The 23,554-nt window shown below is 42.9% G+C and overlaps 1 protein-coding gene across 1 annotated transcript in view; it reads right to left on the bottom strand.

The window, feature by feature from the left end:
* LOC124596575 (F-actin-capping protein subunit beta) overlaps positions 1-21,998 on the bottom strand; it is a 50,387-nt gene extending 28,389 nt beyond the window's left edge. The window contains exons 1-3 of the mRNA XM_047135768.1: positions 21,714-21,998; positions 21,137-21,348; positions 19,412-19,584 (exon numbers count right to left, since the gene is read on the bottom strand). Coding sequence (XP_046991724.1) covers positions 19,412-19,584; positions 21,137-21,348; positions 21,714-21,716 — 388 coding nt within the window. The 5' untranslated portion in view covers positions 21,717-21,998. The remainder of the gene's footprint in view (positions 1-19,411; positions 19,585-21,136; positions 21,349-21,713) is intronic.
* Positions 21,999-23,554: the final 1,556 nt, after the last annotated feature.

Genomic DNA, 23,554 nt, shown 5'->3' with positions numbered 1-23,554 from the left:
AAGGAACGCTTTATATCGCCAAAAGTTGATGCAAACCGTCTTCTCTTCAGAGAACCGGAAGCCATTTGCCACACTCCATGAGTATAGGCTGTCTAGACAATGCTGAAGGCAGCGCTCCAGGAGGCATGTTCTCTGGGCACTGCAGTAGATCGCAAAGTCATCGACAAAAAGAGAGCCTGAGACATTAGGTGGAATGCAATCCATAATTGGATTGATCGTTATGGCAAAAAGGGCTACGCTCAAGACGGAGTCCTGAGGCACTCCGTTCTCCTGGAGGAAGACGTCGGACAATACAGAACCCACACGTACCCTAAACTTTCGATCTGTTAAAAAGGAATCAATAAAAAGGGGCAGGCGACCGCGTAGACCCCACCTGTGCTTAGTGCGGAGGATACCTCCTCTCCAACAGGTATCATAAGCCTTCTCCAAATCGAAGAACACGGCTACCGTTTGGCGCTTTCGCAAAAAGTTGGTCATGATTAATGTCGACAAGGTCACAAGGTGGTCAACAGCGGAGCGGCGGCGACGAAAGCCGCATTGAACATTGGTAAGTAGCCGTCGAGATTCAAGAACCCAAACTAACCGAGTGTTAACCATGTGCTCCATCACCTTACAGACACAGCTTGTAAGAGAAATGGGGCGGTAACTAGAAGGAAGGTGTCTATCCTTCCCGGGTTTGGATATAGGAACAATGACGGCGTCACGCCAACGCATGGGGACTTGACCTTCGGTCCAGACGCGATTGTAGGTACGAAGAAGGAAGCTTTTGCCTGCCGGAGAAAGGTGTGCCAGCATCTGAACGTGAATGGCATCTGGCCCCGGAGCAGAGGACCAGGACAGTGCAAGTGCACGTTCGAGTTCCCGCATAGTAAAGGGGGCATTATAATTTTCCAGATTCAGCGAGTGGAAGGAAGGTCGCCAAGCCTCTTCTGCCTCTTTCCTGGGAAGGAAGGCAGGGTGGTAATGGGCGGAGCTTGAAACCTCCGCGAAAAAGCGGCCGAAGGCGTTGGAGACATCCACAGGATCAACAAGGACCTTATTACCTGAAGTCAGGCCAGGTACCGAGGAGTGGGCCTTAACGCCCGACAGCCGGCGCAGGCCACCCCAGACAACAGAAGAGGGAGTAAAACTGTTAAAGGAGCTGGTGAAAGAGGCCCAACAAGCTTTTTTGCTGTCTTTGATGACTCTACGGCATTGCGCTCGGAGTCGTTTGTATCCAATACAATTCGCCAACCTAGGATGGCGGCAAAAGGTGCGTAAAGCACGTCGTCGAGCACGGATAGCGTCCCTACAAACCTCATTCCACCAGGGGACGGAAACGCGACGTGAAGAAGAGGTAGTATGAGGAATGGAACGTTCGGCAGCATTGATGATAACAGCCATGAGGTATTCGACCTGACTGTCACAACTGAGAAAATCGTGGTCCGGAAAGGTCGCCAGGGAGTAGTAAAGTCCCCAGTCAGCTTTCGGTATGTTCCAGCTCGAAGGACGTGGGGATGGGGTGTGGTGCAGGAGACGAACGACACAGGGGAAGTGGTCGCTCGAATAGGTGTCAGGAAGGACATACCACTCGAACCGACGGGCAAGAGTGGTAGAACAGATCGAGAGGTCCAAGTGGGAGTAGGTATGAGTAGAGTCCGAGAGGAAAGTCGGGGCGCCAGTATTGAGGCAGACAAGATTGAGATGGTTGAAGACATTCGCCAAGAGGGAGCCTCTCTGACAGGATGCAGGAGAGCCCCAAAGGGGATGATGGGCATTGAAGTCGCCAAAAATAAAAACGGCAGAGGAAGCTGAACAATCAGGTGCATCATGTCAGCCCGACTAACTGCGGATGACGATGGAGTGTAGACGGTACAAACAGAAAAAGGAAAGGCAGAAAGAGTAATACGGACAGCTATTGCTTGGAGTGGGGTGGTCAATGGGATGGGATGGTAATAGACATCGTCCCGAACGAGCAACATGACCCCACCATGAGCTGGAATATCGTCCACAGAGGTGAGATCAGACCGCTCTGAGGTATAGTGGGGAAAAGCAATACGGTCAGTTGGGCGCAACTTGGTTTCCTGGAGACCAAGGACGAGCGGACAGTGCAGGCGGAGGAGCAGCTGTAATTCCTCCCGATTAGATCGAATACCTCTTACGTTCCAATGTAACAAAGCCATCGCTAGTCAGAAAAAAGGGGGAACGAAACGGGTGAAGAGCTGGTCACCTCGTCGGCCGCGGAGGGCCAGGTTTCGAGGGAACAATGCTACAACCGACGGGAGGCGGATCCTGTTCCATCGAGTCGTCGCCAGCTGTGGCCGCTTTCCCGGGTTGCGTAGGAGGGACAGCATCATTCGCCGACGAGAGGCCAGCTGAGCGCCTGGCAGCAGAGCGTCCCGGCGAAACTGAGGACGGCCGGGAGCAGCGACTCACGAATGGAGCGTCGGACGAAATGCGCCGGGGTGGAGAGGGGAATAAAGACTACTTCTTGGAGGCCTTCGTGCAAGTCCGATGAGGCACGGGGATGGTGGGCTGGACCCGAAGAAGGTCCTCACGCGCGGGGTCCGTTTTGGAACGCCGGACCTCAGAAGCCGGGGTCCGGAACGTTTCCCCGATGGACGCCTGAGAAGAAGATCGCTTCTCAGGCGGCGGAGGGGGAGGAGGAGGAGGAGGAGGAGGAGGAGGAGGAGGAAGGGTGGCCCCTGGGGCAGAGGGGGCAGGGGCCACAAGGGAGGAGGATTTGGAAGGGAGGGATTTGGGAGGTGGAGGCATAAACCCTGGATGGGGTGAGGAGGTGGAGGGGGGGACAGGATAGGGGTGAGGATACTGTGGAAGGAGTGGACACGACTACGGCAAACGAAGTTGTCAACGTCACGGGGTAGAGGCGGTCATACTTCTTCCTGGCCTCAGAATAAGAGAGACGATCCAAAGTTTTTAATTCTTGAATCTTCTTCTCCATCTGATACGTGGGGCAGTCTAAAGATCTAGGGGAGTGGATGCCAGGGCAATTGACGCACCGAGGTGGTGGGGTGCATGTATGTTCCTCACGACGAGGACGTCCACAATCGCCACAAAGGGTCTCAGCCTCACACCGTGACGACATGTGCCCAAAGCGCAAACACCGAAAGCAGCGCATAGGAGGCGGGTCGTAAGGTCGCACGTCGCACCGGTAGCACATCACCTTTACCTTCTCTGGGAGAACATCCCCCTCGAAGGCGAGGATAAAAGGCCCCGGTGTCGATGCGACGGTCTTTGGGGCCGCTCTGGACTCGCCGGACGAAATGCACACCTCGGCGCTCCAGGTTGGCCCTGAGCTCCTCATCAGATTGCAGCAGGAGGTCCCGATGAAAAATAGCCCCCTGTGTCCTATTCAGTGCCAGATGCGGGACAATGGACACTGGGATGTCCCCTAGTCGGTCGCACGCCTGGAGCGCCGCCGACTGTGTGGCGGAGGTGGTCTTTATAGGAGCGGACCCCGAACGCATTTTACTGAGAGCCTCGATTTCCCCGAAGATATCCTCGATGTGCTGGACAAAGAACATGGGCTTGGAGGTGGCCAACGTCCCCCCATCGGTCCGAGAACAGACTAAATAGCGGGGGAAGTACTTTGCCCCAAGCCGGCGGGCCTGTCCTTCCTCCCAGGGAGTGGCCAAGGGGGAAACGGCAGGAGAACCAGAACCAGAGACAGTACCTTTCTTTTTAAAATACTCGGCCGCAGATCGACCTGATACATGTTGACGTTTCATCTGCGAAACGTCCGCCCCGATACCACCCACTCCGACCAAGGGCTCTCCCCACGGGCGCCACCCAGCCTCAGCAAGGGCCACCTGGCAGGATGACCGTTGCCGGGAGTCCTGATGCCCCAAGGAGACGGGCATCTACTCCTTGGCCGACGTGGGGAGGGTGCAGCTCAGGTATCGTCAGTATGATCCCTGTGTTGTCAGGGGGCTACAACCTAGACGGTACATGACGACCCCACCACAACGGTCTGGCTACCGTGCTGGTTTTCGGGTGCCATGGAAAGTCCATCATGATCGTAAGTGCAGATGGGGACGCACTATGGGCGTAACTTGTGCAACCCATCAGGCGTTTAGGCCCAATTTGAGGAATAGTGGGTGTGGTTACAACGCCGTTACAATGCTGAGTGCCAAGGTCTTAGTGCACTGAGGACCACGTAAGGCGTCCTTCCCCAAAAGGCTCGCACTTCTGTAGAATTTTGAAAAATGGAGGTCAAACCCCAAGGGGGACCATCACATGGAAGGCCGAAACGGTTGAAACTCCTTTTAGTCGCCTCTTACGACAGGCAGGAATACCTCGGGCCTATTCTTACCCCGGACCCGCAGGGGGGAATTTTAATGTGTGTCGTCTATTCTGACTTGCTGAAAAGTTGCCTTTGTGTTTCCTGATGTAGATGTTGATGGCTGTAGCTGCGATTGTGGATTTGAAGTCACCTGCAGCATAAGCTACTGGCACACAATTAATAGTGTGTGTTGTACCCCTTGCTCACTCCCCCATCTCTGTCGAAGCAAGGTTATTATTATGAGTTGAAGGAACAGACAACTAAACTTTGCAGCCATGTTTAATATCACACTAGAGACGTCAAATATCTGCAGTGATGTCAGCACTTCAAGTGATTGCATTTCACACAGCAGTGAACAGAAGACAAACGACTTATGATCATATTTATGGCAAGGCCCTAGATTTGATAATATTTCTTTGACAAAAGGTGAGATTACACTATCAAATTTCTTGAACATTTGACGTATCAACATGTTGTTGTTGTGGTCTTCAGTCCTGAGACTGGTTTGATGCAGCTCTCCATGCTACTCTATCCTGTGCAAGCTTTTTCATCTCCCAGTACCTACTGCAACCTACATCCTTCTGAATCTGCTTAGTGTATTCATCTCTTGGTCTCCCTCTACGATTTTTACCCTCCACACTGCCCTCCAATACTAAATTGGTGATCCCTTGATGCCTCAGAACATGTCCTACCAACCGATCCCTTCTTCTGGTCAAGTTGTGCCACAAACTTCTCTTCTCCCCAATCCTATTCAATACTTCCTCATTAGTTATGTGATCTACCCATCTAATCTTCAGCATTCTTCTGTAGCACCACATTTCGAAAGCTTCTATTCTCTTCTTGTCCAAACTATTTATCGTCCATGTTTCACTTCCATACATGGCTACACTCCATACGAATACTTTCAGAAATGACTTCCTGACACTTAAATCTATACTCGATGTTAACAAATTTCTCTTCTTCAGAAACGCTTTCCTTGCCATTGCCAGCCTACATTTTATATCCTCTCTACTTCGACCATCATCAGTTATTTTGCTCCCCAAATAGCAAAACTCCTTTACTACTTTAAGTGCCTCATTTCCTAATCTAATTCCCTCAGCATCACCCGAAAGCATTGAAAGAGAAATATTATAGGGTAATATCGGCCTTAGGTTGCTACAACAGATTTGGTGCAAATTGTGGCAGGCTCTCTTAACGAGATATAAATACATTAATTTCATGTAACCTTTATACGTACTTTGTATAGAATAGGAGGCCAACATACACTTAACTCACATATTCTGTAGAATATTAAGAGTATAGCAGGTGGTTGATATGGAAGCCACCACAAATAGAATGTCTCCAATTAACTCCCAAATTTATAAACCACTCATTACTTGAGATTCATCCTGCTGGCAGCCTCCGAGCTGTCAACAGCACTGGCTTATGTGTTTCCAGACACACATTTGTGCTGCAACATTTAAAGATCTGTTCACTACAGTATGTTACAAGTTACACCAACTGCAAATAAACTCCTATTTTTCTGTATGCAGTCGTTCCTATTCCTTTTACTGTTTGTGCAGTAATATGACACAATATCACATTCAGAAAGATCAAACATATTGATTCCAGGAATTCCCAACAAGTGTTCTAATAATACATTATGCTTATTATAAGGGCCATTCAAAAAGAAACAAGCCAGAGACATAATTACAGAAATAAGTTTTTTTTGGGGGGGGGGGGGGGGGGGGGGGTATGGCGCAAAATGTCTAAGGTCATAAGCGCCCATTATAGATCCATAGAATGCTGGGACCGCGAGGGTAAAAAACCGTTTCCAAGTCCAATACAGAAAGGAAGAAAAAACAAATCTAAAACGTCAAGATGTTACAGAAGAGTATCTAAAAGATGCCGACAGGACACCAGAGTCACCAGGTAGAAATCAAATCTCATTTGTCATATTACTGCTTTTTAAAAAACTTAAAACATGAGCCACAGCTTGCACATCATCCACTAAAATGTCTGGAAAAGTGGGCGGCAGCCTGACCCTGATACCGTATTTACCCGAATCTAAACCGCACTTTTTCTCTGGTTTTTTAAATCCAAAAAACCAGCCTGCGGCTTAGAATCGAGTGCAAAGTAAGCAGAAGTTCTGAAAAATGTTGGTAGGTGCTGCCACAACTAACTTCTGCCATCTAATATGTGTAGCGCTACACAGGCATGCTTGCAGTCACAAAGATAAATACTGGCACCAAAACCTCTGTGTCAGTAAATAAATTAAAAGGAAAGGTAGAATAAAGTAAACATTTTGCCATGTATTCTTTCGTATTTGCTGCTATCTCATTTAAATCCTGCCTGCCTAATAAATCTCGAAACTAGAGTGAGACAACAGCAAACGCAGAAGAATATACATATCATGTCATTTTTTTAATTCGTATCATTCTTATGCCGACTAGTGATATAGTCAGAAATGAAGCACGGCAATTGATTAGATTTTTAAATCTAAGATGTCTCTAATTATCTGCAAAGATTTTCAGACAGAGAAAAATTTTCGCTAAACTTTCGTTCAGAACATCATCTATCATACGCAGTCTATTATTTGGTTCTTGTTGATCATTATTAAAGAAAGTGGCAGTGTAAGTAACAACAAATAGCAGTCTCTTGCCATTGTTTCGCTAATGAGACGATTCCTCTCTTTTTTTTAAAAAAATTGTAAGCGGCAGTAGCGCACACAAAAGCAAGCCATGCCGCGAGCGGCGACAGGTCGTAAACACTTATTATCAGAATGCGACAAACAATGCATGACACAGTACAGTAATGCATTTTCAGCATTGAGTGATGTACACACCTACAACAAAGAAAATGGCACTTATCAGATCAAAGAAAAATAAGCAATCAATTCAAACCAGACGAAGCACGTGAAAAAGGAAGGGTACCCGTATAAATACGGACGGAGCGCCTGACGCATAGCAACAGCTACCTGGTAAAGCTTAACTGCTAAGCTTTACATCTCGAACCAAACTACTGTAGCTGTATTGTCATCCATTTGACCTAAATTGTGTCTCATATTACAATGGACCAACTTTGTTTCGATTTGGAGGTGCGGGCTAAAACTTTTCTCTCCCCTTGAATTTCAAGTCTCAGATTTCTGGTGCGGCTTAGATTCGGGAAAATTTTTTTCCTCGATTTCGAATCTCATTTTTCAGGTGCGGCTTAGATTTGAGTGCGGCTTAAATTCGAGTAAATACGGTATCTATCATACACAGTCTATTATTTGGTTCTTGTTGATCATTATCAAAGAAAGCAGCAGTATAGGTAACAACAAATAGCAGTCTCTTGCCATTGTTTTGCTTACGAGACAATTCCTCTCTCTTTTTTTTTATTGTAAGCCGCGGTAACGCACACAAAAGCAAGCCATGCCGCGAGCGGTGACAGGTCGTAAACACTCATTATCAGAATGTGACGAACAACACAAGACACAGTACAATAACGCATTTTCAGCTTAGAGTGACGTAAACACCTATAACAAAGAGAACGGCATTTACCAGATCAAAGCAAAATAAGCAATTGATTCAAACCAGACGAAGCACGTGAAAAAGGAAGGGTACCCGTATAAATACGGCCGAAGTGCCTGACACATAGCGATGGCTACTTGGTAAAGCTTACGACTGGAACCGAACTACTGTAGCTGTATCGTCATCCATTCGACCTAAATTGTGTCTGATGTTACAATGGACAAACTTCGTTCCGATTTGGAGGTGCGGTCAAACTTTTATCTCCCCTTGAATTTCGAGTCTCAAATTTCAGGTGTGGCTTAGATTTGGGAAAATTTTTTTTCTTTGATTTCGAGTCTCATTTCTCAGGTGCGGCTTAGATTCGAGTAAATATGGTATGTAAGTGGCTAAAATAGGGGCAGAGGATCAGGAAATGTCTGGCTACAGAATGGACTGCTGGGTGCAGGATCATCCCTCAACAAGTGGCGGTGACTAAAGCGGCAGTGCCCTATTCGCAACCGAGCTAACATTACTTCCTCATGGCGAGGAGATGACTGCGAGGAAGTTGACCAGACTGTTGGGAGAGGTTTGACTTCTCTGAATTTGTTCCCATGAACCGTGCACCAACTGTCATGCCAAAGTGATGTGATACACCGATACAAAAAATTATGAGTATCTTACGAGGGAAGAGAGTATGAGTCAGTCCGGCTACAGAAACCAGTACCTGTGTGTTAGAAGTATTGACCCTGGCTTTTGAGACACTTGACCCATTATGACACAAATCCGTGAGTGGCTGTCTGATAAAATTCCCGGGACTGCAATGTTAACCAGTTCCGCACATACAGTTGGACATCGTATCAAAGGTGAATCGTTTGCCTCTCAGAGCCTTATCAAGGGGACAATAGATGGAGCACATAACCACTTTCAGCATTTCAAGGTATAAGAGTAGATCAATGCAGTAGTGTAATGAAAGATGGGTAGACAACATTAAAAAACTTCTAGGAGCAATATGGATGTATTCGGCATAATATCACAATGTATCAAGAAGTTCACAAAAGCTCTTCATCTAGTAGATTAACTGTCAGGTAGCAGCTGTAGTTGTAGCTGCCATTGGATATCTTCTGCTGGATAAAAAAACTACTTGTCTCATAGGTATTTTTAGCACATACAAACAACATAACTTACAACGTAGCATACACTGACTGACGACGAGACAGTGCCCAACAGGAAACTACAGTACCATCATGTTGTAATTTTTAGGGAAGCTAGAACAAGTTTAATGTATACACGAGGTTTACTACAGAAACCCACCTTAAAATGTGAATAAATGCAAGATAGTGTATTTCTACAACAGAACAGAAATAAATTTTAATAATTTGGAGCAAAAGCAATACATTTCTGCACTTAACCATAAAGATCAGAAACCCAACCATATTTTTAAGACACACTGGTATAAAACAAACCCATAAAATGTGAGGCAGAAAGGCATTCCCGATAACAATACAAAGGACATTAAACATATAATTAAGTGTAATTACTAAGTTTAGAGTAGCTATCAAGATAGCCTGGTGAAAGGAGATAAGTGATTTCAGACAGTGTAATGCAGATGCTATGGTATGGTTGAAGGAAGGCATGAATGATAATGGGTAGGAACAATGAACATTCATAGGAATTATTGGAGAGAAAAGTCAGTCTGAAATATGAAAACTAGTACTTTAGAAAATTTTGATAATTATTTGCAGCCTCTTTTCAATATTTTACATAAAAATTGAAATGAGGTATTGGTGAAGGATAGGAACTACTGCTCACAATATCACACATTATTCACCATCAATGAATCATCAATTTGGTAAGGGAAGGACATGGAGATGTGGTAAAATTGTAGAGGCAGACCAAAGTTTGATTACAGTATGCAAATTCAAATGGAAGTAGGTTGTTGTATTTATGCAAAGATGGAGAGGCTTGCACAGGATAGTGAAGCATGCAGAGCAGGACCAAACCTGTCTTTGGACTGATGACTACAATAACAGACCTTAACCTGGTTCAAAACAGGTGTTACATTTACTGAAGAGGTATTTAAATTATTTCAACAATTAATCCACAAGGAACATACCAATCTTTGACAGTGTAATGTCTGTCTGGCAATGCATTCTGTGATGTTAGAGTCTGATGACTGACACCAGGCTAAAGAAAGTTTGCTCACAAGCTACACAGTATTAGGGTTATATCATCACTTTTATTACATTCTTTTGAACTATACTGCAGGCTTTCCGTGCACAAAGATTATATGAGACAGTTGGTTCATTGGCAAAAATGCCACTTTATTCGAACCATTTTCACATATCCCAAAGGATAATAGTTACAGCGATCTTATTGTAAATTAAATGGGTTTTGGCTGCACACCGATTTAACTCATTGTAACTACATTTCAATTATTAGGGAATTTGAATCAGGAGCTGCGAATCTTAATTGACTTCAGCTGTATTATTTACATTATCAGCCCGAATGTTATGATCACCATCCCACAATCAATACAAAACCATCCAGGCGATAGCAGCATTAGCTGGTGAGAAATGACTGCTAGTCAGACCCATGCATGATGTACATAGTATCAGCGAGTATGCTGTCTGTGCGTAGAATGGGGAGGGCACGTGATCTATCCGAGTTTGACTGAGGGCATATTGTGATGCCCGGAGGCTCAGCACAAGCTTTTCGGAAACAGCACAATTTGTTGGGTGTTTGATGAGTCCTGTGGCGAGTGTCTTCTACACATACAGGAACGAAAGTGCAACCATGTCCAGACAGGATCAGGTTGGGCGGCCACCCCTCATTACAGATGTCTGACACTGTAGGCTGTGCAGATTTGCTAAAAAAAAAAGACAGGCAGTGAACTGTGACATAACTAATATCAGACTTTAATGATGGGCAGGGTGTAAGTGAATCTGAACATGCAGTTCACCGAACACTCCTAACACAGGCCTCTACCCAACGACCCATGTCCATGCTGATGTTAACACTATGACACTGGCAACTACAACTGAAATGGGTATGTGACCATCGGCACTGTACACTGGTACAGTGGCAGGACATCAGCACTGTACACTGGTGCAGTGGCAGGACATCAGCACTGTACACTGGTGCAGTGGCAGGACATCAGCACTGTACACTGGTGCAGTGGCAGGACATCAGCACTGTACACTGGTGCAGTGGCAGGACATCAGCACTGTACACTGGTGCAGTGGCAGGACATCAGCACTGTACACTGGTGCAGTGGCAGGACATCAGCACTGTACACTGGTGCAGTGGCAGGACATCAGCACTGTACACTGGTGCAGTGGCAGGACATCAGCACTGTACACTGGTGCAGTGGCAGGACATCAGCACTGTACACTGGTGCAGTGGCAGGGTGTTGTGTGATCTGATGAATCCCAGTACCTTCTTCATCACAGCAATGGGAGGGCATGAATCCATCGTCTTCCATGGGAATGGCTCCTTAACACCTGTACTTGGGACGGAGACAAGCTGGCAGCAGCTCGAATATGCCTGGGGAATCTTTACGTGGGCATCCTTCGGTCCAGTGGAGCTTGTGCAAGGCACTGCGATGGGGCCAAGAGGTATCATACACTGGATGCAGAACACTTACACCCCTTTGTAGCGATCATGTTTCTCAAGAGCGGTGACAGTTTTCAACAAGATAACATGCCATGTCACAAGGCCAGGAGTGTGATGGAGTAATTCAAGGAACAAGGTGTCAATTTCCAATCGATGTGCTGGTCCCCTATCTCCCCAGATGCTGAACCTGACTAAACACTTCTGGGCTGTAACTGAAAGTGGCGTCAGAGCTGATGCGCTGCCGCCGCCGCGCCCCCCCCCCCCCACCCCGATAGTCCAGGGTGGGTAGGTAGGTGTGTATTTAGGGATCTTATTTGCAGCTGCAAATCCATATTTACAGTTCTCAAAGTGAATGTTGGGCAACCAGTCACCCCTCTAACCAAACAGTCTGCCAGTTCATTCCCTGGGATACCTACAAGACTTAGCACCCAGAAAAATACAACTGAACATGCAGTACGATTACATTCAGAGAGGTGGTCAGGAATAGCAGATACCACAGGGTGAGAACAGCAACATGGATTGACAGCCTGGAGACAGCTCACTGAATCACTGGAAATTAAAATGCAGTCAAGAGAGGTATGTTTCATTAAACACAAGGCTCTGTTAATAGCTAACAGCTTCACTGAAAGAACACTAAATGTTCCTAACTGGTGCGAGAAGTAAAATAATAACCCATCTTAACCAAGGTTTTAGAACTGTCAGTGCAAATGACAGTAACACTCTGATATTCCTGAAGAATTGAGAAGAACAGACGCTGGGAGGTCATAGGGGTGACAGTCTAAGTCCTTGAAATAGATTGGTCATAATTCACGGTGGGGATATGTGGAAAAACATGCGGAGAATATTCTGAGAAGGTTTGACGAGGGCCAAATGGCCACAAAGCTCATTTCAACTCTTAACCCCACCTGAGGGCAAATACCAGGGCTCTGAAGCCCAATGCACAAAGACATAATTTGATATTTTTGATGATTAAGAATCTCTTGAAAGGTAACTGTAAAGTTAGCATGATCGGTACTGCCGAAATTGAAGGAGGCAGACCTTTGCTTTGGGAAGAAGACAATCTACAGCACTAGTCTGGCAGATGATAGTGGCCACTCATACTCCATGGCAGTGGACTGGATCCAATAATTTCAAAGCTGAAGGTGCTAATGAGCCATAAACACTAGCAACCATAGGCCAATCGGGACAACACTGGGGCCCAATAAATGAGGAAAAAAGTAGTGTGGTCCCCACTAGAATAGTTGTGGGCAAGCAAGCAGAGAGTGTTAAGCCTTCGCAAGCAGCCAGTCTTACATGCTGAATTTGCACCAGCCCTGTAAGTTATTTATCAGAGATGGGTATGAAAAATCAGGACTGTCCAATAGCTGTGTATTTAAGCAGAATTCTGAGTCAGGATGGATCCTGGTATGATGATGATAATGCACAATTCAGGTATTAGGGGGAGAAATTAGAAACCATGGAAATAAGTCTCTGCAGAGACCCTTTGGATAGTGCCTTGGAACTGGTGTTCAGCCAAGGCTACAGAATGGAAACTGCATCAAATGCAAATGTCACTGACATACAGTGCTGGAGTTACTGCTAAATCGGCACCAAGCCTTGAAAACCCGTCATGGACAATAAGTAAAATGTCAGGCTCTAAGCACTGTCATATGCCTTATGTAGGTCAAGAAAGAAGGCAAGGAGGTGGCATTTAGAAAAACACTATCAGAGAGCTGTTTTGAATCTAATCAGATGACTGATTGTTGATAGTCCTTCCCAGAAGCTGTACTGACAAGAGGACAGAGGGCTTTGCAATTCAAGACCACAGTATAGTACTGGGCTACTACCACCTTTTCAAGTAGCTTGCACACCATGTTGGTGAGGCTAATCAGTCAGCACTATTGATCGAGGTGGAGATTTTATTCAATTTGAGGATTGAGGTGACGATCCTGTGTTGTTACTGTGAAGAGAAAACATCCTAGCCAAATATAGTTGAAGACCTTGAGTATATGGAGTCTGAGAAACTTTCAGATGTTCGAACATCTGTTTGTGAAGTAAATCAGAGCCTGGGTCCATATCAGTCAAGGTGACCTGTAGACAGGGCAACAGCTATTCCTGAGGTGCAAGTGATCACTTCGGAGACATCTCCTAGAACCTTGTTCGGGTAATCTGACGAAGAAGAATAACCTGGTGGTCAAAGTATATAATTTCAGCTGGTTCTTTGAACAGCCCAACATAGTAAATGGTTCATTGAGCAGTGAAAGATTGCTGCCCCTTCAAAATATGAGAGGCAATAAGAGACCTTCATCTCTTGGATTCTGCAATCTTTAATTAGCGTAGCATACTATAGGGATCGGAGAGAATACTCATTTCCTCAATTGATGGAGATGCGGTAGTAGGTGAATTTTTGTAAACCAACTGGCCAAGGTCTCCAAGAATCAGCAATATATACAATCCATGTGTTGCCATTAAAAGCGTCACATTGGGAATGGGAAAAATGGCTTGACATCTAGCGGTAAACCCTGATTTTGGTTTTCTCTAGAAGTGAATCCCCAGCAAATACAAGGACAAATCTTCCAATGGCAACCTTGTTGTCTGGCAGGTCTCTATGTGCACGACATACAAAATGGAAACCACATTTCTCCAAATGTTTGTGTAGTCCTGCTGAAAAACAATAATACCCTGTACCATGTTTCGTAACATCTCAGTAATAGGTAAACCACCAAGTTTTTTTTTTTTTTTTACATGAGATAATATCTGGAACTAGCAAGGGTTCACTGTTTTAATTAATGTGGAACCATTTTGAAATTTATCAACAAAAGCGATTTCTCCGAATACCTTTTCTACATTATTCACAAAGAACACTGGCTTAGTCAAGGAAAGGACACTCCATCTGTTCAGGTGCAATCCACGAACTGAAAGGAGTAAGCTGCTTTGTTTTGCCCCTCCTCCCCAGGCATGGCCAAGGAGGGACATTTCCTAGGGTCATAACATTCGATACTTTTTAGAGTTCCAGTTAGTCCAAGGAGATTGCCGAGAGCCAAATATTCACTGTGATGCTGACTACACTGACTGAGGGCTCTCCTCACAGGTACCACTCAGCCAGAGCAATGGCCACCTGGCTTGATGGAGATGACCAGCTGGTGCAAAATAATGCCACATCGTGCAGACAAACATAACGGATGTCTTATGAATGAGTTAGGTTGACAGCAGTGAAAAGCCTGAGCAAAGATACACTCAGATAAGACGGCAGCACGCACGTACTGACAAAAGAGTTGTGAGCCCCTGGGGCAAACCATTAGCTGACCAAGTCTTTCGACCAGAGGTTAGGAACACAAAGGAAAAGATTTTAAGCCTTAACATTTCATTCCAAAATAATATTCTAGTTCCATCACATTACTATCATTAGAAATATAAGAGAAGGGTCAGGTATGCCCTTTGAGATTAGCTATGGGATTTCATTTCAGTATCAGTTATTTTTGTAAACATCCTGCAAAACAATTTTATATGGAAGTTAACCCATAATCTTCCTTCCTTTAGTACAGCAATATGGAATTCCCACATAGTTCCTGACACCTACTGCCTAAGTATGGGACTGTTTTCAATTTAGAAACCTGTAATCGTTCCAAATGTTGGTTTGAACACACTGATATTTTTCCAGCTGGGAGGTGGTAGGCTCTATAGCTGAGTCTTTGCAAGCTGATCCCTGACAGTTGCAGTGGGCTGTACGCAACAGTTTCATCCAACTACCTCAACCAATAACGTAATTCGAATTTGTAGAAGTCTCTATGGCAACGCCTCATTCTTGTTACAGCTATTTAATGGCTACTGTTTTCGCATGCAACCATCTGCATTTCACAGTTGAAAGCTGGCAACAGTGCTGTAGGCAATCAAGGATCTTCTTTCGCTGTCTCGACTTTAATCTTACTACAATATTTCTTTACCGAACCCTGGCTTTTATTGGGGATCTAAATTTTAATACAGAATCCAAGTCAACATATTCAAATACACACAGCAATTTCAGAGATGAACGTCACATTAACTGCCTGCGAAGATCTAAGGACCCACCACGGGTCAAACTACAGAGTGTTGGAACAGTGGCCTCTCAGTTAGCCACCATGATTAATGCTCTGTCTGGTATCCTCCTCTTTTGAACCCAAGAACTGGTTAACCAGAACGCAAAGGCGTGGGTGGGGGGGGGGGGGGGGGGGGGAGGGAATATCCTGGATTTCCCAGTTAAAAATACACTTTTTTTCCATTTTAATGGGCAGTATACTTTCCCTTGGAGCTGTAAAACTTATCAATCCTTTGAAAGGTAAAGGTTTTATACACTGGCGCAGAACTTTCGGGCACTCTAGGAAACAAAACACAGCAAAAAAATGTGTTATGGAAAGCTCTTTGATGAGCAGCAACATGCACACTGTTTACTTTTTATTACGGAAGTATAAATAGGAATTCCACCAAATACAGTACATTAGTTTCCAAAGTACTGACATCAGTATTGAGATGCACTTTCGTTAGCCAACAGCAACATCACAAGTTAAGTGGCGGAAATAAATGAACAGGAAAAGTTAACGATTTAAATGAATATACAAATTAAGCTTTCACATGTAATATTAGTCTTTTTTTGCATGTGTTACCTGATAAGGTATATCAAACACAAATGTGCCAGTAAAATTTTAAATAATGATTTAACTGGATGGCCTTCTAGGTCCAAAAATTTTCTAAGCGGTAAGTTTTGAATGAAAGTTGAATACTCTGCAAGTTAAGAAATTCATCGCACACTGTCACACGTAACATAATTCATCTTGCATAAAAAGAAATTTACTCTTAAAGCAAAGTTTCTCAAACCATCATTCAAAATATTTTCCTGTGACCTGCTAGAAATAGGTTCATTTGAACAGCTGCCAGGGAGCATCAGCGAACAGGCATTACCGCCATGCGCAACTATAATGATGTAAAGGCCCCATACTTCATGTTTCCTCAGCCTCTACGCCTTTCGTTGCATTTCTATTTGGAATTTTGTGTGTACTGGAGCATCATGTGACCATGTGCAGCACCATGATATGTTGTTCAGAGGGGACATACGGAGTTATTGTACTTAGGGAAATTGTTTTATCACATCTTATCCAGATAAGGAATGCAAAACAAGAAAGCAGTCCTTGGCATAATATTCAACTCAAAACTTGACTCTATAACTCAAGAGTACCCTATATTTTGTTATCAATACTGATTTATAGGATTTCCGATCAGGTTTACACCCACACAGCACTGTAAAATGCTAGTAAGAAGGAACACAAATTTCTTGCAAAAATAAAAGAATGTTGTTTGTATATGCCTGAATTAACGACTATAAGTTTTTCCATCACTTTTTCTAAACACATAAATTAACAAGGTTATCTGTGAAGCCAAGAAACTGTATAATTGGCAGTTTATAATGATATGAATATCGGGTCTTCAGCCAGAAAATATGTCATCTTGACACAAAATTTTGGTAGTCCACCTGGCCACCATCTTCAGGTGAGTAGCCAATCACTGAACTCACTGAAACTGAAACCCAACCTCAGTGGGGCTCCTTTATACACCACCTGTAGGTCCACCGCGCATGAGTGAATGTAGCTGCCTTCTAGCACAAAGCAAGACAGTGAACCTATGGTTAAAATCTGTGGAAATGATATATTGATATCAAACACTGTTGACATCATTTGATGACCGAAAGAAAGACTGTTGTTTTATAATGTCAAACAAAAGAGAGATCCAATTCTTACTCAAAGAATCCCCTTATCCCTGTTTATAATACTGTCAGACAGCCAAAAATCCTGTTTTGTTTGCATTAAAAAACATTGGTCTCTGATTTCGATTTATCGCTTCCACAAGTTTTCATCACCAGTGCTCTGTTGTGCTTTGCAATAGAGGGCAGTTATGTCCGTGCACGCGCAGTGCACCTACAAGACGTCAAGACGTGTATGAAGGCGCTGCCCCTGCTGTTTGATTTCAGTTCTGGTGAGTTAGTGCGATGGTTTACTCACCTGAAGGTGGCAGCCAGGTGGACTTCCGAAATAATGTGTCAAGATGACGTTATGTTCCAGCTGGAGACCCGATAAGAATATCATCAGTTACTATGCTGGGAAAGTTTACGGAGCGAGGGCAACTTATATTCTACTCCAAGAGTAAATATACTGCCTTTCGGCGGGGGGAGGGGGGGAGTTACAATGGTAGAATATGGTGTACTGCTTACCAAAGAATGGTATTCTGTAAACTTAAGATGTAAACAATACAAATTAAGAAATAATGTCAAGCCTAGAGGATGTACCACACAAGTGTTGAACGATGTCTTGTGATAAAAAAAGCATTGTGTTTCATGGCAGGCTGACTTGCAAAATTGTGTTCAAGCTGTCAATATATTTGAAACTAAACTTTTCATTCAATACTACTGACCAAATTCGCCTGCTTAGTCATCTTCAAGTGAACATTTACCAACGTTTGTACGTATATAGAACAGATATAACATTATGTCATAAAATGAACAGGAAATCACAATACTCCAAGCAGGTCAAAATTTCGTAAACCATGTTAAAATGGATAATTCGGCTTAAAGTGCAGATTCCTATGTCCTGATTCATAATAATATAGGCCCCCTACCTGGTATTAAGCTTTTCAATGTGGTTTTTGGGATGCCTATTTTCTTGGAATACCAGTACTTTATCATCTTGTACTTGGTTCTTTACTATGGCATTACGGTGTATGTGCCAGAAGATGAAAATGTGCACTTGAAATTCAGCGAATGGTTGAAACTGGCCAACAGTGTGGAATGAAACACAGTTTCAAATTGATTGCCTGCCTCTGTGGAAAAGATTAATAAAAGCCAAATTTCTTTCGTAAACCAATAAAAATAATTTCATTGTTCTGCAAGATGATTAATGCTTGATTGCCAATGATGTTGAAATGAAATAAAATCAGAAAAACTAATAACATATTTTAGTTTTCCATAATTATGTGAATGTATTTTCATTCACTTTACAGCCCCCAGCCACAGAAATCAGTTTTGTTTTCACCTGACGCGAGAGCTGTAAATTAAGACAAAACAGCAAATCACAAAACGCAAACACACGTCACATGAAGACCACCCTAACTACTCAGCCTTTTCTGCACCTGTGTGAATTTGGCAACTAGGTTGCACCAGAAAAAATTTTCTGGCTAGCATCTGGCTGCTACTGCGCATACAGCTAACAGCCTCCGTTCAAGTAGCCAGAAGTAGGAGAAGGTTCTGCTCGAAGAAACTTCAGCTCTGCGCATGTGAGTGAGCGCAATGGCAACTCATCAAACGAAGTAATGTAAACAGGTGTGACATCACCCTCATCGAAAGCAGTTTGTTGTAACAAAGTACTGCATAGTTTTCATCCTATAATCTTTCGTTCATTTTGCTGTTGGTGTACGCTTGCCTGTGCACTGTGTTTTGTTGTAAATGGTGCATTTCCTTTTCAGCTTAAGTTTCATTTTGGTGTTTTTCTCTCATTTATGTTTTATTGCAGTAGTGAGGTAAAGTAAAATTCTTTGTTAAGATTACAAAAATTTAACTGAAGTCTACAACAATGAAAAATTCCTGGAATTCTAAAATATTCACTGGTTTTTCCGGACGAAAAATTCCTGGGCTTTCCCCAAATTTCCCAGGTCTTATTTACCCTATCAAGAGAATCATTCCTGATAAGAAATTCCCAATGCTCATTCGGAGAGAAAGTAAGAATAACAGTCTCTCTAGCAGTGCATTTGGGACAATTCTACATTTACCAAACATTGCAGAGACAAACAAATATATGATACTACACGAAACACAATGAGAAAAAGTGTCCCATCTGTTTAGCACTATGGACATATTTTTTACAGAAGCCTTTATATATTTCGGTCAATAATATTACAATAATAAATCTACAACTTTAGACTTCAAACACCAATGAATGCCCCTGTTTAAGTGTACTACCTGCAAAATTTACCACCTATCAGATAATATAACAATAAATTATTTCAAACCGTAGCATCACAGTTTTGTCTTGGAACAAAAAATACTAACCTGCAAATCCATGCTCCAGGTCCCATAAATAAACAGAAGATACACCACCTTCAAAATACATCTCTCTATACTGGTCAAACGCATGATTTGCATCTATTTCAAGTTTCCTGAGTCTTTCTGATGGCATTGATCCATCTTCTAAAGGTGGGTCATAGGTGTTACTCCAAGGAGACCTGTATTGAAAACAGATGAACTTTCTGTCATTTTAGAATTATTCAAGAATACACCCAATGAAAAATTTATCATCTAACGCAAATAATTTCAATGCAGTTACCACTAAATCAACAAAAGTGAAACCAATAGAGCAAAAAAAAAAAAAAAAAAAAAAACAGAACTAATACTTGGTTGACTTTTTTGTATCATTTACTCTAGTTTCAAACAAATGTAGCACACTGGTAACATAATTATTACAATGTAGTAGCCCCCCCTCCGCCCTTTTCAAGAAATGGCAGTTCTTGCTTTCAAATAGAGCACAACGTCACACAGTAAGTACAGTAGGCCTATTTCAGAAGGTCTGTTTACTGAAATAAACAAAATGTTATGCTTGCAACATAAAAGCTTCTCATTTCATACAAAACTCCACTTCTTTAGACCAAAATTCCAAACTAGTTAGAGTAGTGTACACAAATTTATAGCTGCTTTTTAAACATGATTTTGTGTGTTACTGATAATGTCACTTCTTCCAACCCTCCTCTGAAATCTGACTCATCTGTAGCAATGACTGAGGTCCAGGGTAGATTGGAGTTTAACAGTTTTGGTTCAGAGTTGGAGAAGCCAAAAGAATGAATTCAAAATAAAATACAGGTTATGGTAAATGATTGACCTGTATGAAGACTATGTTTATGTCCAGCCATCACTATGACACTATAAATAATTGCCTACTGTTTTAGCTTCAAACTTTGTAGTTTTACATTCTTTGCTGAATGAAATTTCTACACAAAACCTCTATTGAAAAGTTCAGTGTCATATGGGGGGGGGGGGGGGGGGGGAGGGGTACAAATGTCTCATCGGTGACACGACAAGCACACTATGTATCAAACCTGTGTATTTACTTTCCTCCAGCAATCATGTGATCAATGCTGCGTATGTCAACTATTACTATTGAGGCAGCAGCCAGGTTTTTCCTGGATCAGTTTTGGGATTAATATGTAAACCTTTAAAAGATGCACTTTTGGTTGCCTACATTCATATCATAGCACATGCCCTTTTCTTCATAGATAGGCCTAATTAAAATCTCAATATAGCTATTAAAACTTCATGTTAGATACCAGACAGATATCCAAGTATTCTGATTCACAAACTATCAAAATCCATTGGATGAGGAGGCATTAATTACTTTACTCACTTTGATATCAGACAGACTTTTGAATCACCTTGGTACACATGAACTACATTTGATGCTGTTTTACATTGCTCACAAGATGACTAATTCCACTACACAGAACGTGATGTTCTGGCTGACATATTCAGTGAGCAAAATTGCTGGTCTTATGTTAATGAAGTGCTGCATTCTACCACTTGTGCATACTTTATCCGTTAAACATGCCAACAACACCTGCATTTACTGAGTTTAAAAACCAGCGCCAACAACAAAATGAAGAACAATACACCTATCAGTACACTTTAATGCTCACACTTAAGCATTTCAAATCTGCATAATGTAAAAATTCCAACGGGGAAAAAACCATACTGACTTAGTCAAGTCACGACACAATGTAACGTTACCTGTATGAATCACCATCTCTATTGTAGTCACAAAGAAGATAATCTTTCCCCATTTCCTTGTCTCTTGCTATTTTCAGGGGTTGATCTACTGATGAAAGTAAATCTTCACATAGACTTGGTACCAAATCTATTAGGTCACTTAGATTTTTCTCTATCTGCTGGGGCGGCAAACGCCGCATGAGATCCAAAGCACAATCCATCTGCTGGTCCGTCTACAAAATAAAATAGTTGAAAATCACTGTTTAAAATTTGTTCTTTCTACGTCATAATGCTATTTAGGTGCAAATATTCGTTTACTGTCTACGGAGATACCCGGAAGTAACACTAACATGCGCCGCCTATTATCCAATAAATAGCTATACGTTACTCAACAAGCATACATAATATGTAACCCTCCTTAATGACACAAATTTGAAGGAGAACTGTGTACAAAACATCTCACAAACATCAACAAACATTTGACAGAAATAGGGTGTGAACCTCAAACGAAGATGAGTCATCCTTTCAGATGTGTTTATTCCATGTACGCAAAGCAATTAATGTCAAAAACTTCACTGCGCATTTATCAGTAACATACCATTTTGTAGATGAATGTCTATTTATGTATCTGCCCGAACAAGATTCTGTGTCATACACCCGTTGTCCAAAAAAATGGTGACTCGTTGCTATCTATGCGTCGGAAGAACACGGTGAATGATAAGGACCCGCTAATCCAAAGGCTAACCGTGTTCTTCGCGGTATTGACAATCTTTCTTCTCAATTACACATCATTTTGCACATCTTATCAAAAATATATATGTACTACACCCGAATGATACTCTCGCCCTAATAATACAGCCTGAGATCCCCACACCTCGACCAAACACAGTCTCTGGGAACTGATTCCGTATGTAGAAGGCGTAGGATTTATCTGGATACATAATCTCACAAGGAGAACGATAGTAAAGTAGGCAGTAGCTAGATCGGTGCTATGCTTCTCACAGGTGACCGTTATTATTTACAAGGGCTTTGCAGGTGACTATGAATATTTATGGCTGCGCGGAAAGACAAAAGAAATACGAGTGTAGAAAAATTATGACAACTGGATACTTTATAACCATCTCTGTAAATGTGTTTAGAGAAATGCATACAGTTGTTCGTACTTTTTACGACTAAAGATGAAAACCGATTTTAAAACTGGAAGCTATCAAACTTGTCCAAGCAAATCAGCGGTACATTGTTATGTTGAGTCATGGTGCTGGAGTGCCAGTCTGCAGTTTAAGTGACAACGCACTATTTACGGACTGGTGAGAGAGCTATATGTCATCCGAACGATGAGAGTAGAAGGAAATGTGCTGCTAGCAAAGTGTCAGTTTCATGGAAAGTAATTTGTTTTTTCTCACTTCTGACAAAGTCCTCTCCCACTAACTCTTGAGTTCAACAGGGGTGTAAATTATATGGGACAAAGTCCTAATATGTATCACATACAATAATGAATACTCCATAATCATAGCGGAAACCACAGAAAGTGAGCCGCGCGGGGTTAGCCGAGCGGTCTAGGGCGCTGCAGTCAGGGACTGTGCGGCTGGTCCCGGCGGAGGTTCGAGTCCCCCTCGGGCATGAGTGTGTGTGTTTGTCCTTAGGATAATTTAGGTTTAGTAATGTGTAAGCTTAGGGACTGATGACCTTAGCAGCTAAGTCCCATAAGATTTCACACACATTTTGAACACAGTAAGTGAAGTATTCTGACTTTAGAACAGATCGTGTAGTCCCTTTGAAATTTGAAAATAAATGCAGCATGGTAATGTGGAAGAGAATGTATCCAAAAGACGCAATAAAAAATAAAAGGCTACAAACACTCACTGAGTCCTGACGCTTACAGCATGCCCTGTTCTATAATGAAAACTGCAGTCTGTAAAATTGGTCAAGCACAGACAGTCATGATGGCATGCCCTATTCTATACTGAAAACTGTAGTTTGTGTATACTATTGGCCATTAAAATTGCTACACCAAGAAGAAATGCAGACGATAAATGAATGGTTATTCATTGGACAAATATATTATACTAGAACTGACATGTGACTTCATTTTCATGCAATTTGGGTGCATAGATCCTGAGAAATCAGTACCCAGAACAACCACCTCTGGCCGTAATAACGGCCTTGATATGTATGGGCATTGAGTCAAACAGAGCTTGGATGGCGTGTACAGGTGCAGCTGCCCATGCATCTTCAACAACATACCACAGTTCATCAAGAGTAGTGACTGGCGTATTGTGACGAGCCAGCAATTGGTGAGAGATCTGGAGAATGTGCTGGCCAGGGCAGCAGTCGAACATTTTCTGTATCCAGAAAGGCCCGTACAGGACCTGCAACATGCAGTCGCGCATTATCCTGTTGAAATGTAGGGTTTCGCAGGGATTGAACGAAGGGTAGAGC

The sequence above is a fragment of the Schistocerca americana genome, chromosome 2 (assembly GCF_021461395.2).
Source record: "Schistocerca americana isolate TAMUIC-IGC-003095 chromosome 2, iqSchAmer2.1, whole genome shotgun sequence".
In the NCBI taxonomy this organism is placed as follows: Eukaryota; Metazoa; Arthropoda; class Insecta; order Orthoptera; family Acrididae; genus Schistocerca; species Schistocerca americana.
Note: the sequence above shows the minus strand (reverse complement) of the source record. Positions and strands in the feature narration are given on the sequence as shown.